The following is a 16,939-nucleotide window of genomic DNA, read 5'->3' on the forward strand; positions in this document are numbered from 1 at the left end:
TTGCCAGTATAAAAGACGAATTATTAAACGACAGTTGCCCAGTGCCCAGCCTATATTTATTTATGACATATACTGATTCTGCTGTTTTAACTGTTTTATTTCACTCAAGAAAGTTCCTACACTTTTGAACATTTTGTGCTAATATTTCCATTAAAGGATTAGAACAAATTTGCAATGACTGATAGTAAACAGATTTTGTTTGTCACACAGCGTGAGTTAGTTTTTGATTTTCGGCAGAGTTTATGTTTGAAAAGAGGTTCAGTCATGGTTTATGGAAACACTACAAGAACACACCTCTCCTTTAAAGGCTTTTCCTGTTTACATAACCTCTAACCCCAGCATACTAAAACATACCAACTGACACACACCCTTTTAGGCAAAAAAAGATTGCGATTTCGGATTGATATAGCCTTCTTCACAAGCATTCTTTAAACTATTAGCAATCAATGGATCATCAGTGGGAGTGGCTATAACCATGCAGCCAACTTCACAAAACATCATTATAACTTATAATGTAAATTAAAAAAAAAAAAAGAAAAGAAAAAAAATTAAATAAAAGGTTGTTTCATCTGATATTTACCTCATGTATCCAATGGTCACTAGTGGTTAGGTGTTTATACCCCATAGCACACCCTTATTTTGGAGTGTTTTACATAGTTTACCTAAGATCAGACAAAGAATAACACTATTCAGGGTTAAAAGAATATGAACCAATATTATAAAGATTAAAAAGCCCTCTTATCTTGGCATCTTATCTCAGTATTCTTTCATGATTTAATTTTTAACGTGATAGTCAAATGAAATGCTTCCACACAATTCCCACAAATTTGCTCAATCAGATTAGCATGACAGCATAATGATTGTATTCGATTCAGAAAAAAAAAAAAAAAAAATCCTTTGTTTTGCTCTCCAGTACTCGCAGTTTTTTTTTAATGCTTACACACTAAAGTGGTACTTGGGGCCCACTCAATGAAATCATTCATACCTATTCTTTTGACCAAGTCTGCAAAACTGCAAGCACATTATCTGCTTTACACTCAGTTTGCAATTGTGAAACTAACTTTTTGCAAAACTCTAAACCCAGTTCTTCACAGTAGACACAACATAAAAAAAAAAAAAACAGCTCTTGTGTTTCATTTGGAAAACATTGCCATTTAAATGGCACACTCATTTACCAATTACCTACACCCAATCATGTGTGAAAACATTTATACCTAATTTGTTCATTTAAAAATCACAAAGTCACAAAGTCCAACGCAGCCCCAGAGCAGACTCTCGCCGACAGGAAACATGCAGCTTTTGTAGGGAACGAAGAACACCTGCGCGCCGGTGCTCCCAATCACGCCGCAATCAGCCAGTCACCTGCAGTCAATATACAGACGCAACACACAAGGAACGGCCGACAGGGACGTCACACCCTCCCCATAAAATAAAACTCAAAGACTTACTGCAAAATGTACCTTATAATTACACTGTGTCCAAGCATATCGATGTCACTCTGACTCCAGCTGTTTTCTTTTTCCACGGTAGGCTACTCAAAAGCGCTGACGTCGGAGGGGAATCACCCACAATGTCATGTTGTGCGTCTGAGAAGGAACATCTGAAAACAAGGACGGATATTCCCGAATTAACTCACAACGTTTTTCTGTAGGAAGATGTTCAAGGAATGTTGGCAAATTTCTCAAAGTTTCCGAATTACTTAACCGAGGACACATAATGCAGTTCTCAGGTTCCAAGGCCTCCTCATAGGCTCATCTGTCAAAGGCAACTCGTCCCGTGATGAGCTCTGATCCACGGACAAAGCAACCGATTCTGTTTTATGAGGAGATATAGGCTACCCGTTCCTCCCGCACATAATAAGATTTAAGCAAATTCACATGACATTCACATGAACTGGGTTTTAGTCCTTCTCTCTGGCGCACTGATGACATAATTTCATCAGATTCCCGTCGTATAATGATGTATGGACCGGTATCTATAGTTTTAAACGGAGATGAAACAACGGGCAACAATTATCGCCAACACAAAAATAACGGTGTTACGTCCTACGATCATACAAACGTTTCATTTTTGATTGTGCTTGTGAGATTCACCTTTGCCACTTTAATCGCTTCAAAAAATCGTCTTTTAAAACTTTCAATATAGCCTACTCTGTCTGTTTGCATCTGAAGATTTCCTCTAAATTAACCAAAACAAGCGAATCTGCATATTTAAACATAAACATACTCTTAAGTCATTAACTGGGGAAGTTCAATGGTAATATGCTTTAGTTTTTGTTAATCCTGTTCACCTGCTGTGCCTTGTCAAATGCAAATTGGCGCATTTTAATTATAACGCTTGTGATTATTAGACACAAATATTACTGTATTCACCTGTAGTGTCTCCATTAAGTAAGCCACAGTACATTAACCTGTATGTCCATGATACTGCCTTAGCTAAACATTAGCTAACTTATTACATTAGCTAGCTCATGAGTCATGCATTTTATAGCAAGACACAAATAAATATTTGTCATTTGTCTTTATATAGGCTATATATATATATATATATATATATATATATATATATATATATATATATATATATATATATATATATATATATATATATATATTCATTTATTTAAATAAAACGTGTATTGTTTTGTATTGTATTACAGTATTTATCTATGTGTGCACTTGCCTGCTTTTTTATAGTGTAACTATACCTAATTTTATAGTGTAACTATAACAAACTGCCCTTACTATTTTTTGGTATAGGTATTTGGTATAATACCAATGATTAGTACCAATACCAGAAAACTCAATGATTAATTAGATACATTTTTCACCCTTGCATTGGAGTTTCTTTTGTAAATATATACTGAATATGCATGCAAGTCAAGTCACCTCTATTTCTATAGCGCTTTGTACGATACAGATTGTTTCAAAGTGGCTTCACAATATAGTAACAAATTCAAATTCTGCTTTAAAACAGTTTTAACAGCTAATAGTGTCATTTTTCAGCTCAAGTCAGTTCAGTGTTGATTCAGTTCAGTTCAATGACTGCAAAATTAATAAATTGTGCATACATACTGTATATACAGTGTATTTGTGCACATACTTGTATGTGTGACAAACTGCTGTGCACACTGAACAAGCAAAAGACACAAGAATGACAAGATAGTAGTGTTTTACATTTTGCACATCCGTGTGTAGTGTGACGTGTTTATGGCTAACCATTTGATAGTTTGTGTGTAGAATTACTGTACAAAAAAAATTATTTGCTTTTGCAAAAGATCTATGATGTTTTGCATGCTGTGTGCATGTTTTGTGGCTTGTGTGCCGTTTCAGAAATTGTGTGTAAGCAATTAAAAAAAAAACTGTAATATGCATGCACCAAAAATTATCAAATTAAATTTGTGAGAATACACAAATCATTGAAAGAGGTTTTAAGACAAAACAAAAATTAAAAAATAAAATAAAAATGAATGTTGTATTAATAAATCAGCATCATAAAAAGTTCATACGACAGACAACACAAGCCAAACATAAACATCTCCATCATGATAAATTTACTGATTACATGTTTAGCATAGGCATGATTCTTGCCTTGTGTATTATTTTAGGGGAATAAATGGAAACTTTTCTAAAAAAGCTGTAGAACAGTGGCAAATTGAAAAGAATGTAAATGGCCCCTTACCTGGGCCAAAAAGCCAACTGTTTTTTTTTTATTTTTATTTTTTAAAGAATGTATAAAATAATTACATGTGATATCAGTTTTTTTTTTTTAAGTATCATTCGTGTAAAAGTTGACATTCACAATAGGGAATAGTGACCCTTTTCACATTTCCGGGTTTCTCATTCTAGCAAACTGCCTTTACTTTTTTACCATTGCTGAGTCCCAATTCGCATACTATCCGTCCTAAATAGTATGCGAAACTAGAATTAATACGTCCCAAATCGTAGTATGTTGAAATGAGTATTCCCAAGATACCCGGATGGTCTACTATTTCCGGTTAGAATTCGAAGTGCAGATCAATGCACACTAACGGCTAACATTGCCCACAACCCATTGCGTGCGGGAGGGAGGAGCTTTGTGGTGATGGTGGTGATGATGTAAACATGACAGTCGGACGCAGCAGCGGAGATCCGCCCTCAGTTTTTAAGTGTAAGAATTCAAATGTTTAACCCTAATTAAAGCTATATTTAACCACACTGACTTATTTGTTGTAATACTGTGGCTGTACAAATGTTAACTTTATCAGTCCAACTAAAAGACACATGGTTACTACACTTTTACTATAGTAAAAGCATGGTTCATTTTCATCGGGGTATTTTTGAGTATTATACATAATGATGAAATTAAGTTTAAAATATGTTAAACAATAGTTATACTATAAACTTTAAATATTTTAACCTCACACACGACCTGCGTTTGGTTAATCTACGACGACGCCCTGCTTCACTCCTCAATTTGGTAGAACACATTGTAAATGTATTGTGGAAAAAACGATGAGGAAAAAAAGATAAAAAGATGGGAATAGCAAATAAAATTATATTGGATATGAATGAATGAAATGTAAAATGTTTTGTTAACAGTCGCGGTGTGTGTAACTAGGCAACCACGTTCAAGTTCACGTTGCATGACGTCATCGAAGTATGTCCCAGAACGTGCATACTCTTTTGCTACACACTCAAAAGTATGTACTTTTTCCTCACAAAAAAAGTGCATACTTTTAGGTCGTAGTATAAGTAGGCGAATTGGGACTCAACACATATGTTTCTATGGCAGGAACAGTAAGAGCAGTGAGCCGCGAGCGCCCCCTGTATGAACACATATTTCAGTGCCGCTGGCTCTGCATATAGGCTATTGATGATAAAAGCATAGAAATGTGGAAATACAAAAACGTTTCGTTTGTGAACTGAACAGGCTTTGGTTATTAGATAATTTAGTTGCATTAAAACACTTCTCGGAAAGGGCTCTCCATTCGGGGGCTTTAAAAACACAAGTTAGTCTAAATCCAGAGACATGCACGCCCCTCTAAAACTTACAGATCATTGGTGAGGCTTGCTTTGCCGTCAAACTAGAAAGGCAGTTTTAGTGGATTTTACCAAGACTTTTGTTATGAATGGTCACTAGTTCAAAAAAGATTTCGCTTAGACGTTACAAAAAGACGACAAAAAGTAACGTATCGAATGTTAGACGGCTATTTAGTTTAGCCATGTGAAGAGGAATCTGTCAATGTTAATTCACTGATTATTCCGTTCTGAAGATTTGGGTTGGGATACACCGACAGGAATACATGAACTATGGACACGTCTGACCAAGGGACGATGCCTTCGTTGAAAGAATTTTTGCTAACTTTCTTCATGCCAGAAAAATGTTATGACCACTTTTTCATTTACTTCAACTTTTTGCACGGTGAGAGACAGCTTTATCTCAAATAAACGTGTGAAAATGTTAGTGAATTCATCCAAACATGTCTTAAACAATATACTAAACAAATTAATTTTATAATGGGTAGCATTTTATTTAACATAATACTGCATGACAGATGACTTGTTGTTATGATATTTAATGTGTTTCACTGACATATATTCAGTGTCCAGTGTGTGTTTGGCCTGTAGACACGATATTTGTTTACTGTGCACTGTGTATTGTTCTCTAGTACCTTGCCTGAAGATTATCATGAAACAGACTATGGGAATATTGATTTTGATGGGAATTGTTATTGGTAAGTAGTAGTCTATTTGACATCAGTCCTGCATATTCATATCCTCCAGAGTTACTTCATATTTTCTCTGCTCTATCGGTTGACACTGTGTTTTATAGTGTGTGTATCTGCTTCTTCCTAGGGTTATTATAGTTAACTAAAACTAAATCAAAACAATATATGTATATTGAAAAATATATTGAGAAAAACTACTAAAATTACAAAAACACGAAAACATGAATGAAAACAGAAAATGTAAAAAAAAAAACGTATTTGAAATATTAATAAAATAACATTTTAATTTCTTTTCACAGCTCCACTGCCTCAGATCTGGAAAATTCTTTGGTCTGGAAGTTCTAATGGATTGTGTCTGACATCTATTTTTCTGGAATTGTTGGCCATCTCTTCTCATGCAGCTTTCTGCTACACTCAGAACTTTCCCATTGGGTAAAACAGCTTTTGCAATAATGTCAAACGCTAACATATACGGTGTAGAGAAGAATGTGCTAAATATGTATGCAGTCATGCTAAGACATGAGTGTGTGTGTGTGTTTGTGCAGAGCCTGGGGGGAAAGTTTGTTTGCATTGATCCAGATTGCTGTCCTGGCTTTGCTCATCCAGCACTACCGAGGGAAAACCATAAAAGGTTAGAAAAGAAGGCTTAAACCATATGGAGAGAATTTACTTTTTCATAATCTGATGTTTGTTTGGGTTTTTCATGCAGGTATCTATTTTCTTGCTCTATACTGTGGCTTTATGTTCCTCCTGGCCTCACCTTTGACCCCTGTGTCAGTGGTTTGGACCCTGCATGAGTGGAATATGCTGTTGGTTATTGCTGGAAGGGTGAGACTGGACTTTTCTATTACCCCCCCCCCCCCCCCCCCCCCCCCCCCCCCCCCCCACAACTTCCCTACTTGAGTGAAAGTACAGATACTACTGGTCAAATATTACGCTGTTACAAGTAAAAGTTGTAAAGACCGATTTTTACTTAAGTCTTTGACAGACTTTGACATGTAGTGGAGTAAAAAGTATGATATTTGTCTTTCAAATGTAGTGAAGTTAAAGTAACAAGTTTCCAGAAAAAATAATACTCAAGTAAAGTACAGATACTCAAAAAGTGTACTTAAGTACAGTACTCAAGTAAAGTTACTTTGTTACTGTCCACCTCTGTGTATTAGACATTGTGTGTCTAATAATCACACATTTTTTTTTGTATTTTATGTTATGTGTGTTCAGTTCTTCCAGGCAGGCAGTAACTTTAAATGTGGACACACAGGACAGCTGTCTGCACTCTCAGTTTTCCTGGCCTTTCTCGGCTCTCTGGGGCGTATCTTCAGTTCCCTGCAGGTGCACCCACACACACACACACACACACACACACACACAAACACACACACACATACACACACACACACACACACACACACACACACACACACACACACACACACACACACACACTCACACACACACAAACACACACACACATACACACACACACACACACACACACACACACACACACACACACACACACACTCACACACACACAAACACACACACACATACACACACACACACACACACACACACACTTGTGTTGTGTTTTCATGTTTTATGGGGACATTCCATAGACATAATGACAGTTTATACTGTACAAACTGTATATTCTATCCTCTTACACTAACCCTACCCCTATACCCACCCATCACAGAAAACTTCTGCATTTTCTAATTTTCAAAAGACATCACTTAGGATCATTTATAAGCTGTTTTCCTCATGGGGACCAAAACATATCCCCACTAGTACCGGTACAAGGATTTTGTCCCCATAATGTGGGGTTTACCAGGACACACACACACACACACACACACACACACACACACACACACACACACACACACACACACACACACACACACACACACACAGACACACACACTCGTTTAGGGCAGAAATTATAATGTTATGGAGACTAGGGTTGGTTGTCACACATGGATATTGTTTCAAGGTCTATATCTTAATAACTGTGGTTTTAAGTTAAATGTCCTATTACACAAATGCTTGTGAGAAAAATGTTTTCTCTAGCAGTGGTTTTATATGTTGGCTTTCAAAAGTAAAATACCTGAAACTCCTTTTAAATTATAATTTTGTGGATTCTGTCCTACTAACAAAAAATTGAATGCCATAGAATTTTTGCTATGTCTGTTGAGTGAACAAGTGAACACAATAAAAACACACCGGCATACATTAAAATAGTGGTCAACAATATAATGAAGGTAGATTTCTCATAATTAGAGTAATTTAATGTCAGGTCAGGCAAGCTGTCACAATTTTATTCAATTTAAAATGATAATTAATTTTTTTTTTATATATATATTATAAAATTCTTAACATTTGTGCAGTTGATTAATAAATGATATGTATTGACCAAAACCAAAAAAAGTCTGTTATTGTATGATTTTTTTTTTTTCTTTAGAATTAAGATTCCTATTCAGATAGAATAGTATTTCACCCAACATTTTTTTTTAAACAAATTTTTTGATAGTACATTTCAATATGGACATCACAATAAGTAAGAAAAATATCTGTCACTACTTACTTTCCATTGCAACTCAGAAAACCTAATGCTAACAACTTCCTTTTGGAAAACTTAGGCTGTAGTGTAACAACATGGGCTGGTATTAGAGCATGTTGTCACAAAAGATGTTTAATGATCAGTGTCTTTTTTTTCTGAACAATAATAGTACAAATGTTTGATAGCCTTTTAAACCAAGACCTTAAGATATGTTCCCATACAGAAAATAAATGTACTTATTTAAATATTCACACATTAGTATATGTTAATATTACCCATTATAATTGTAATATCTCGTTTTCACTTTTTTAATCACTCTCTCTCTTTCTAAAGGACACAGGCCTCTCTCTGTCAAGTCAGATGCATGCACTGGCCTGTTGTGGCAGTGGGCTGATGCTTTTACAGGTCCTGATGTACTGGAATAAATGCATGACAAACCGTGAGAAAGAAGGGCAAGTGCAGAAAGACAAGGCTGAATAAAAGAGGTAAAATAAACTCTTCTTGTATGCAGAATGTATCCTAGTGTCCCCTATAGTACAGTATGTTTTGGAGGGCTAATTCACAGAAGGTTTCCAAAAATCATTGTGAAATCTAATTGTTGTATCTCCATTAAACCTCTTGTCATAGCAATATCATATGCATGTCAAAACCTGCTAGTGCATAGTGAAGTCCAGTTGAATTTTTTGTTACCAAAGAGATCACAATTCCATTTATTGAATGAGTTGTGTGGCAAAGGAAAGAGTGTTTCAGCTGCCCGGACTATCAAGACTATTGAACCCCTTTCTGATGGTAATCAGATGAATTGTACGTGTTTAGTAATGGCTTTATTATAAACCACAAACCTCAAACAAATTAGGTTAATTCAGCAAAATCTTAATATTTGGCTTTCATGTGAACAGTACTAATCAAACTATATTCATTTGCTTGGGCAAATGCTGCACTTCAGTTAATTGTCAATGCCATGAATAGATGAATTGGGTCATCTGATCCGTCTCTGTTAGAAAGGGATACCAACCAATTACAAACTAAACCAAAAATTTGTTTTTAATGAAGCTAAAAATAGGACTCATTTAGCATTTTGTTTAAAGATGAGAAAATTTGAATGCTTTGTGTGGCAGTAGTAATGAACTCGAGTGCTTGTGAAGATTGCAAAAAGGCACCACTAGGTGGCAGAAGAGTAGTTTTTACTCTTCTATGGCGTATTATTGAGTTTCTACTCTTCATACATTCTCCAGTACAGTAAATATATGTTGTTCTTTATTTTTTCAGATCTGTTTTTCTGTCACTTGGTCAGGTATATTCTGACTTGGATTTACATCTCAGATTGTGCATTTGCACTCCTGGAAAAAGGGGTTGAGAATCATCCAATGTTTGTATGTTCACTTTTCAGTCTCAAGATGTGATTTCATTTCATTTTTCAACATTAAGTGTTACGCTATACTCTGCACATATTCAGACATCTTTTTCTGTAATAAAACATGTTTCTAATGTTGTTAAAGCTACTCTAACATGTTGTTTTTTCCTTTTACGTAATCAGTTTTTTTTACTCATGTTGGGTGAAAGTATCTTGGGGATTAGTGGTGAAGTCAACAAGTAGTTTAAAGGTATTGAAATGACAGACGGCATGTCCCCGGGTGTTGCTTAGGCGCTGTGTTGATGCTGTGGTGTGGTTTGTTTGTTGGGTCTGGTTGTGTAGTCTTGGCTCTGTCTGCTTTGTGGGAGGTCTTCTCTGCGGGGCTGTGTGTGTGTTTCCGGAGCAATGAAAACTCGCTGAAACATGAGTCATAAAGCGTCTGTGCATGCGTGTGATTCGCTCCTTATCTACCTGTCTGACAGACCTCAATCTACCATCATAATGATCTAATCTGTGTGTCTGTGTGGAAACGCCACACCGTGCGTGTGTTTGTTTGCCCTGCCCATGATGGTCTGAAAGAATCGTGTGTGTTTGTGTGAGAGGACTTGAAAGAGTTATGTTGAAAACAAAGTGATTAACTTATACTTTTTACATATGTTTTTACACAAGTTTGAGAGATTTTGATTGTGTCTGTATTATCAGATCAGTTTGATGTGTGTTGTTTGGTTGTGTCTGATAAGCAGCCCATTGATGCAATTCTTCCGTATATCTTAAGAATGTTCTCATAGTGTTTGGTGAGTATTTCTATCTGTGTGGGCCGCACTCGAGTGGCTGGCGGCATGATACAGATCCGACTGTAGATAGTCATTCACAGTGTTCTGAGATTTGGACAAACATGAACGATTAAAAATTATGAATGAGTGCAGATGAAGTAAACCTTATTTAGGTAGGGGTGTTTCAGGCACTTTTTTTTTTGTGCCAGGGTTGATTTTTTTATATTATTATTATTACAATGAACAGATTTCAATTCATTTTCTTTGGAACTTTTGCCATGTCTTTTTGCATTTTTTTTTTTTTTTTGCTACATTAAAATGCTTTTCATTAATACATTTTATTGTTTTACCTTTGTCCCAGACCCTATAGAAAATCTATAAATAAATCTATTGTACCCTATAAAAAATAGCTGAATACATTGATTTAAAATATTACTGATTTTATATAAAACATTTTTTACCCCAGTTATGATCATGTCTCTCAGATGTGGTGTCACATTTCTTTCATGACAAACAATTTTGGGCCCCAATAAAGATTTTTTCAAAAGTTATTATGTTTACCAAAGAAGACAAAAGTATGAGAGAAAAGCATGGATGATATAAGAGACATGATGTGCAGATTATTATGCATAATTTTCAAGCTGTAATTTTGACATCTTTTGCAAAATTATAAAATACTAGCTTTGAAATTAGGCTTAAAGGAAATTAGGCCATTTTATTCTAACAATTCATTTAAAAACAATTGTCAGATATGGCTGTGGTTGAAATGTTCATGACTTTAAGAAAAATTCCCCTGTGATGTGTGTGTATATATATATATATAAATATATATATAAATATATATATAAATATATATATATATATATATATATATATATATATATATATATAAATATATAAATATATAAATATATATATATATATAAATATATATATATATATATGCACTGTTAAACATTTTTAGTAGACAATTAAAACGAACCAGTGAGAGTGTAAAAAATGTTTAAAAGTTTAGTTTCCTGGTCCACATGGTCAAAAGTGATGCAGTCATTTTGAGTAAAGTGTAAATACACTATTTCAGAAATCAGATTGCAAGACTAAAGCATTGCTATGTGTTTCTTTCTCTCTCTCTCTTTGTCTTCCTCTCTATCTCTCTTCATCCACCATGCAAGAGCAGCTTCAGTAGATCAATACTCCAATCTGAGTGTTGTAATCCTTCTGCAGTTCAGAGCAGCATGTCAAAACACTCTCCTTCTCCTCAGTTTCTCCTGTGAGCTCACAAAGATGTTGGCAAATAATGTGCTTACCAAATATAATACCCTGACTGAAAATGAAATTACTATTGTTTACATGCTCAAACAAAGTGTGCGCGAGAGTGAGCAAGTTTAAGAAAGATAGAAAACGAAAGGTGTTGGAAGGTCACCTGTCACCCATCGTACCTGCAATGGTTCTTGAATTTTTTCCCGTCTGGTTGGATTCACATAAAATTTGTGAAAGGAATGTGTTTTCATACTTGAAAGTTGGGTAGAACTCAGTAATAGAATTGAAATCCAGTTTATCAAGCAGCTTTAGTTCTTAAAACTTTATCAGACACGTTCATCCACATATATATGTGTGGTGCTTTATTGAACTCTCTCTTGCAAACCGAAACACTTTTATCACCTGCCAGTATACCATTTCATGAGTTTTATGGTATTTCTTCTTTGCAATTTTTAAATACAGTGAAATAATGTTCGAATTTTTCATTTTGTCGTCTGCCATTTTAAGTGCTCAAACTCTTACATCAAATAGGATTGTTCTTGTCGCTTATAACTGCAATGTTTGTACTGAACTTTTTGGAAAGTTATATTCCTACTGAAAACAAAACAGGGTTCACCTTGGTCCATTCATGTACATAATAAAGAGTATAAACTATATAAAATTGCATTTTAGTTAGATATGTCAACATTTGAACCGCTTCAAAGTTTTTTGTTTTTTTTTGTATCATTAGATATTCGAGTAAGTTTAAACCTAATACTTACATTTTAAAGATTAATCCCGCAATTTTCCCGTGCAATGAATTCTGGGGTAGACTAGGCCAAGAAGGATCCATCTGTTGTATCCTTCATTGACTGGGAAACAAAGTTTTATACAATTGTGTCTAAGTAAAGTAAAAAGAAAACACTAACAGCTAACACCAATCATTTTGCAAGTGAATTTAGGCACTGCAACGTTATGATCTATACAGTATGAAAAATGGAAAATCTTTTTGAGGTTTGGGTAAGATTACATTTAAAAGTGTTATTAAGGAAATCTATGTAAAAGCAGAGGAAATGAGCATCCATAAATAAATATACAATATCAACTAATAATGATCAGTTCAAAAAATATTCGATTTCCAACAATATCTGATATTGTACCAATATATCGGGCATCGCAAATGATGATATCTGAAGAAAGTCACTGCCTATTGAAGTCAAGATTGATTCAGATTTACTGAATAGAAGAAACAATGTGTCACACGTAGTTTGTGTTGATCTATTTTAAGAATATTGTAGTTCTATAAATGTCAATATATGGAAAAAGCTGATAATAGATCAGCGCTTGCGTGATTATAACAGATGTTTGATGCTCAAATAATTGACATGTTTCTGGTGACTCACTAACAGTAGGTGCGCTGTATGACGTTAGTTTGTGACGATATTAGTTTTTTCGTCAGTCATCGGGCTCATTTTTCTTACACGTCTGGGTGGCAAACGTTTGTTATATCACTCTCCCACGAACGAGCACCACACCTCAATCTGACTTCTGTACAGACAAACCTGCTCTTCTTCTCTCTCGCTTTTTTTTTTAGCATGTAGGTCAACCATAATAATGTTCTAGGTGGCATTCAAGCAGACAGCAGTGCATAAGTATGCAGTTGGTCCTGCTCTGTTTGTAGCTCTGAACTGGAGCATAGCAACCCTGTCCCATCGAGCCTCAAAACACGCATTAGAGCCAAACTTAGATTCTTACTGCCTGGTTAAAAACTTTATCTGGTAACTTTATCATGCTAAATATTTATTATTCTGAAAAAAACATAAACCATAGTAAACGTATTCTGCAAAAGGCAAAACACAATTTGTGATAAGTCTCTTAGACTATGAGCTGTCCTACAGACGGATTGACTCAACATTGCTCAGATTCTGAGGAAACTGATATAAAATCAGTTCAAAAAGACTTTGAAGCCAGTTTTCTCAGTTACTGTTTATTTTTTGTTATATTCATGATTCATCAGAAATTAAAGAGTTATATATTGATGGTTAATATTTGGAATAATTAAGTTTTTTTGTGTGTGTGTGTTTAATGTTTAAAGTCTCTTATGCTCACTAAGGCTGAATGTATTTGATACGGTACAAACAGTAATTTTGAACTTTCTATTCACCAAAAAATCCTGAAAAAATGTATCACGATTTCCACAAAAATACTCAGCAGCAATTTCAACATTGATGATAAAAATAATAAGAACCATTTTAAAATGTAATAATATTTCACAGTAGAACACCATTAATTTGAAATATAAATTAGTACATTATAAATGTCTATTCTGTTGCAACTTAATGCATCCTTGTTGAATAGAAGTGTTGATTTCTATATTTTTTAAATGGTACAAACAACTTGGTAATGTATCACAGTTTCCACACAAATATTAAGCAGCTCAACTGTTTTCAACATTGATAATAATAAGAAATGTATCTTGAGCACCAAATCAGCATATTAAAATGATTTCTGAAGGAAATTACTGAATTATAGTAATGGCTGTTAAAATGAAAAATGTTCAAATATAAAACAGTTATTTCAAATTGTAATAATAATTCACAATATTACTGTCTGTATTTTTCCAAATAAATGCAGCCTTGGCAAGCACAAGAGACTTCTTTAAAAAACATTCGAAAAATTATTCCTAACTTTTGACTGGCAGCGTATATTTAAACCATGATTAAATTAAGACATTATCAAACCAGCTTGTAAACTGGTTTCTAAATTAATAGTGTAATGTGCATGAAAAGTTCTCAATTTTCTGAGTGAGGCCATGGGCATTTCAATGTTCAACTAAAATTGTGGAGTCTGCTCCTTCCTCTCTCTCTCTCTCTCTCTCTCTCTCTCTCTCTCTCTCTCTCTCTCTCTCTCTCTCTCTCTCTCTCTCTCTCTCTCTCTCTCTCTCTCTCTCTCTCTCTCTCTCTCTCTCTCTCTCTCTCTCTCTCTCTCTCTCTCTCTCTCTCTCTCTCTCTCTCTCTCTCTCTCTGGTGGGTGTGGGGTTGAGTTTTGGGGTTAGTTTGGGGGATTGCTGTTGCTTTGGGAACAACCTGTGGAAGCCTCTGTTTGTTGCTAGGAGATTTTATGCTTTCAACAAGAAAATCTGGCTCCCCCTTCAAATGAACCCCCACATACATGCGCGCACACACACACACACACACACACACACACACACACACACACACACACACACACACACACACAAGCACAATGCTCACTCAGTTTTGGAGTTTGCCAACTGATTAATTCTGAAAATAAGATGTTAATATCAAAACAAATCTTACACGATTGGATGATATTCTTCATGGCTTCATGTATCTCCCACCCTTTCCCTATTGACATGCTAGTACTGATCTTCACAATATAGAACATATAATAGGCTACATTAAATAAAATAAAAAATAAAAAAACTCATTAAATAAGACGGTTTAACCATCAAGTAAAAAGTAGGCTAAACGTAATTGTTTCTTTGCACTATAATTGATTGTGCATCTTAATCATTCATTTAAAAAATTTTTTTATTTTTTTGTGTGTGTACAAATATCATGAATTTTCAAGTTGTTTGCTTATAGTTACTTAATTTTACCTCAACAAAACCTACACTTTTATGAAAAGGTCTAAATATCTTGCTTAAAATACTTTTGACTTTTATGAACAGGTTAAAGGGGTCCTTTGTGTTTTCTTTTCCTTGTCACATGACAACAAAATGGCTTCCTGTATGTTGGTCATGCCACACTGACCTTGATTTGGCAAATTGGCAGACAAATGTTAAATGTTAGTAATATTTTAAAGCAAAATTGCATTACTGAAATAATAAATATAATCTTTAAAGAATTTCAGTAGGCCTATCTAGACCTTTTCTCCGAACACACATAGGCCTACGTTTTTACAGAAAAAAATCTATTTTTAATTTTAATTTACACATTCATGAAAGAGTATGTATCCAAAATAAATAAATATGTATCCAACTTATTTTGTATGGATTGCATTTTTATAGTATTTTTGAATTACTTAATTGTTAAGTTTGACAAAAAAAGAAGAAAAAAGAAGAAGCATGACGTCATCGGAACCAAAAATGTTTTTCAATAGATATTCTACTTTTTAAAAGTATTTGAAACAGTTGTATTGACTTTATGGACGTCTTCCTTCTCTGTACAGCTTCCTGCAATAGCATTTATGGGTCCGGTGGACTATATTTGTCGTCATATGCGTGAGCGTGAGTGTTTCTAACTCCCATCCCCCTTTCAAAACTCTTCCTTGGCATCTCCCCCCATTCCTCCCCTCCCCTCCACCCCCGATTAGCCGGTCCTGACTGCACCATTACCATGAGAATAGCGGGGAGCAGCGAGCGGGTTAAGCTCGGGACTGCTGAGAGAGGGGAGACGAGGCACTCAATGCAACGCTAATTTTCTGCCCGGTAGGAGAGCGAGAGAAAGGAGAACAAAGGCGAGCATAAGAGGCGCTGAGAACCGCGCGCTTTTACTGCGCGCACCTGCGTGCTCAAAAGCGCAGGACAATGAGACTCCGAAACGGCCAATTACGGGCCGGACAGCCACTCACTTTCTCTCCTGGAAAAAGCGGGCAAAGTATGAAAAAAAAAAAGAAGAAGAAAAAACGAGAGAAAGGGAGGGATATTCTTCCGACCTCTGTGTTTTGATCCTCCTAACTTTTATCAGTTTTAATCGATGTCCACTTTCTTCTCGGGGTTAGGTGACGGAGGTCAGATGTCCCCTCAGCACTCGCCAAAATTAAGACCCCGTCCCTCCCAAAATCAGTGTCTTCTGCACTCATTGTTCTCTTTTCTTGCTTCATTTGGTGCGCTTTAGCTAATTATAATATTAGTCATATCGACTTAAATGCGTTAATGTCTGGACCATAAGCCCGCTATCGTATTAACGATGAATTAAACGAGTCTGGTCGCATTTAAATGGGCAGCCTTATAAAGTGGGTCCATATGAGTTTTGATTAATCGTTGGAAAAAGCTCGTTTCAGTAATTTCGCAATAAAGGCCGATGTGTTTGGGCTGGGCTGTCTTGCACTTATCACATTATCGTCTAATGCGTGAAAGTGTGTAGGTTGTGGCGCCATAGGAGAGCAACACCTGCCATGTTATCATTAAACAAACGTGAGGCTTACTTTCTTTCCAGCGTTTAGTAGCCTACTTATGAACGTCACAATCTTGTGTTTGAATTGAATTTGTAAAATGTGTGCAAGTGGAAAAGAACAGGTTGAAATGCTAATCACAAGTGCCATGCATGTTTTAA

The 16,939-nt window shown here is 35.3% G+C and overlaps 1 protein-coding gene and 1 long non-coding RNA gene across 2 annotated transcripts; one reads left to right on the forward strand and one right to left on the reverse strand.

The window, feature by feature from the left end:
• Nucleotides 1–198: 198 nt before the first annotated feature.
• Nucleotides 199–1,799, reverse strand: LOC311083575. The gene is made up of 3 exons (XR_014606320.1): nucleotides 1,705–1,799; nucleotides 1,215–1,600; nucleotides 199–662 (listed from the first exon to the last, which is right to left on the reverse strand). It is a non-coding gene; the product is annotated as an uncharacterized lncRNA (long non-coding RNA).
• A 3,245-nt stretch (nucleotides 1,800–5,044) lies between these two features.
• Nucleotides 5,045–9,775, forward strand: mpdu1a (mannose-P-dolichol utilization defect 1a). Its single transcript, XM_084114866.1, has 8 exons — nucleotides 5,045–5,403; nucleotides 5,651–5,716; nucleotides 6,010–6,142; nucleotides 6,256–6,341; nucleotides 6,420–6,538; nucleotides 6,932–7,042; nucleotides 8,607–8,758; nucleotides 9,543–9,775. The coding sequence occupies exons 1-7, from the start codon at nucleotides 5,292–5,294 to the stop codon at nucleotides 8,751–8,753; spliced, it is 774 nt and encodes a 257-aa protein (XP_083970992.1). The 5' UTR covers nucleotides 5,045–5,291; the 3' UTR covers nucleotides 8,754–8,758; nucleotides 9,543–9,775.
• Nucleotides 9,776–16,939: the final 7,164 nt, after the last annotated feature.

The sequence above is a fragment of the Abramis brama genome (genome assembly GCF_963993115.1).
Source record: "Abramis brama genome assembly, chromosome: 5".
NCBI classification, from domain to species: Eukaryota; Metazoa; Chordata; class Actinopteri; order Cypriniformes; family Leuciscidae; genus Abramis; species Abramis brama.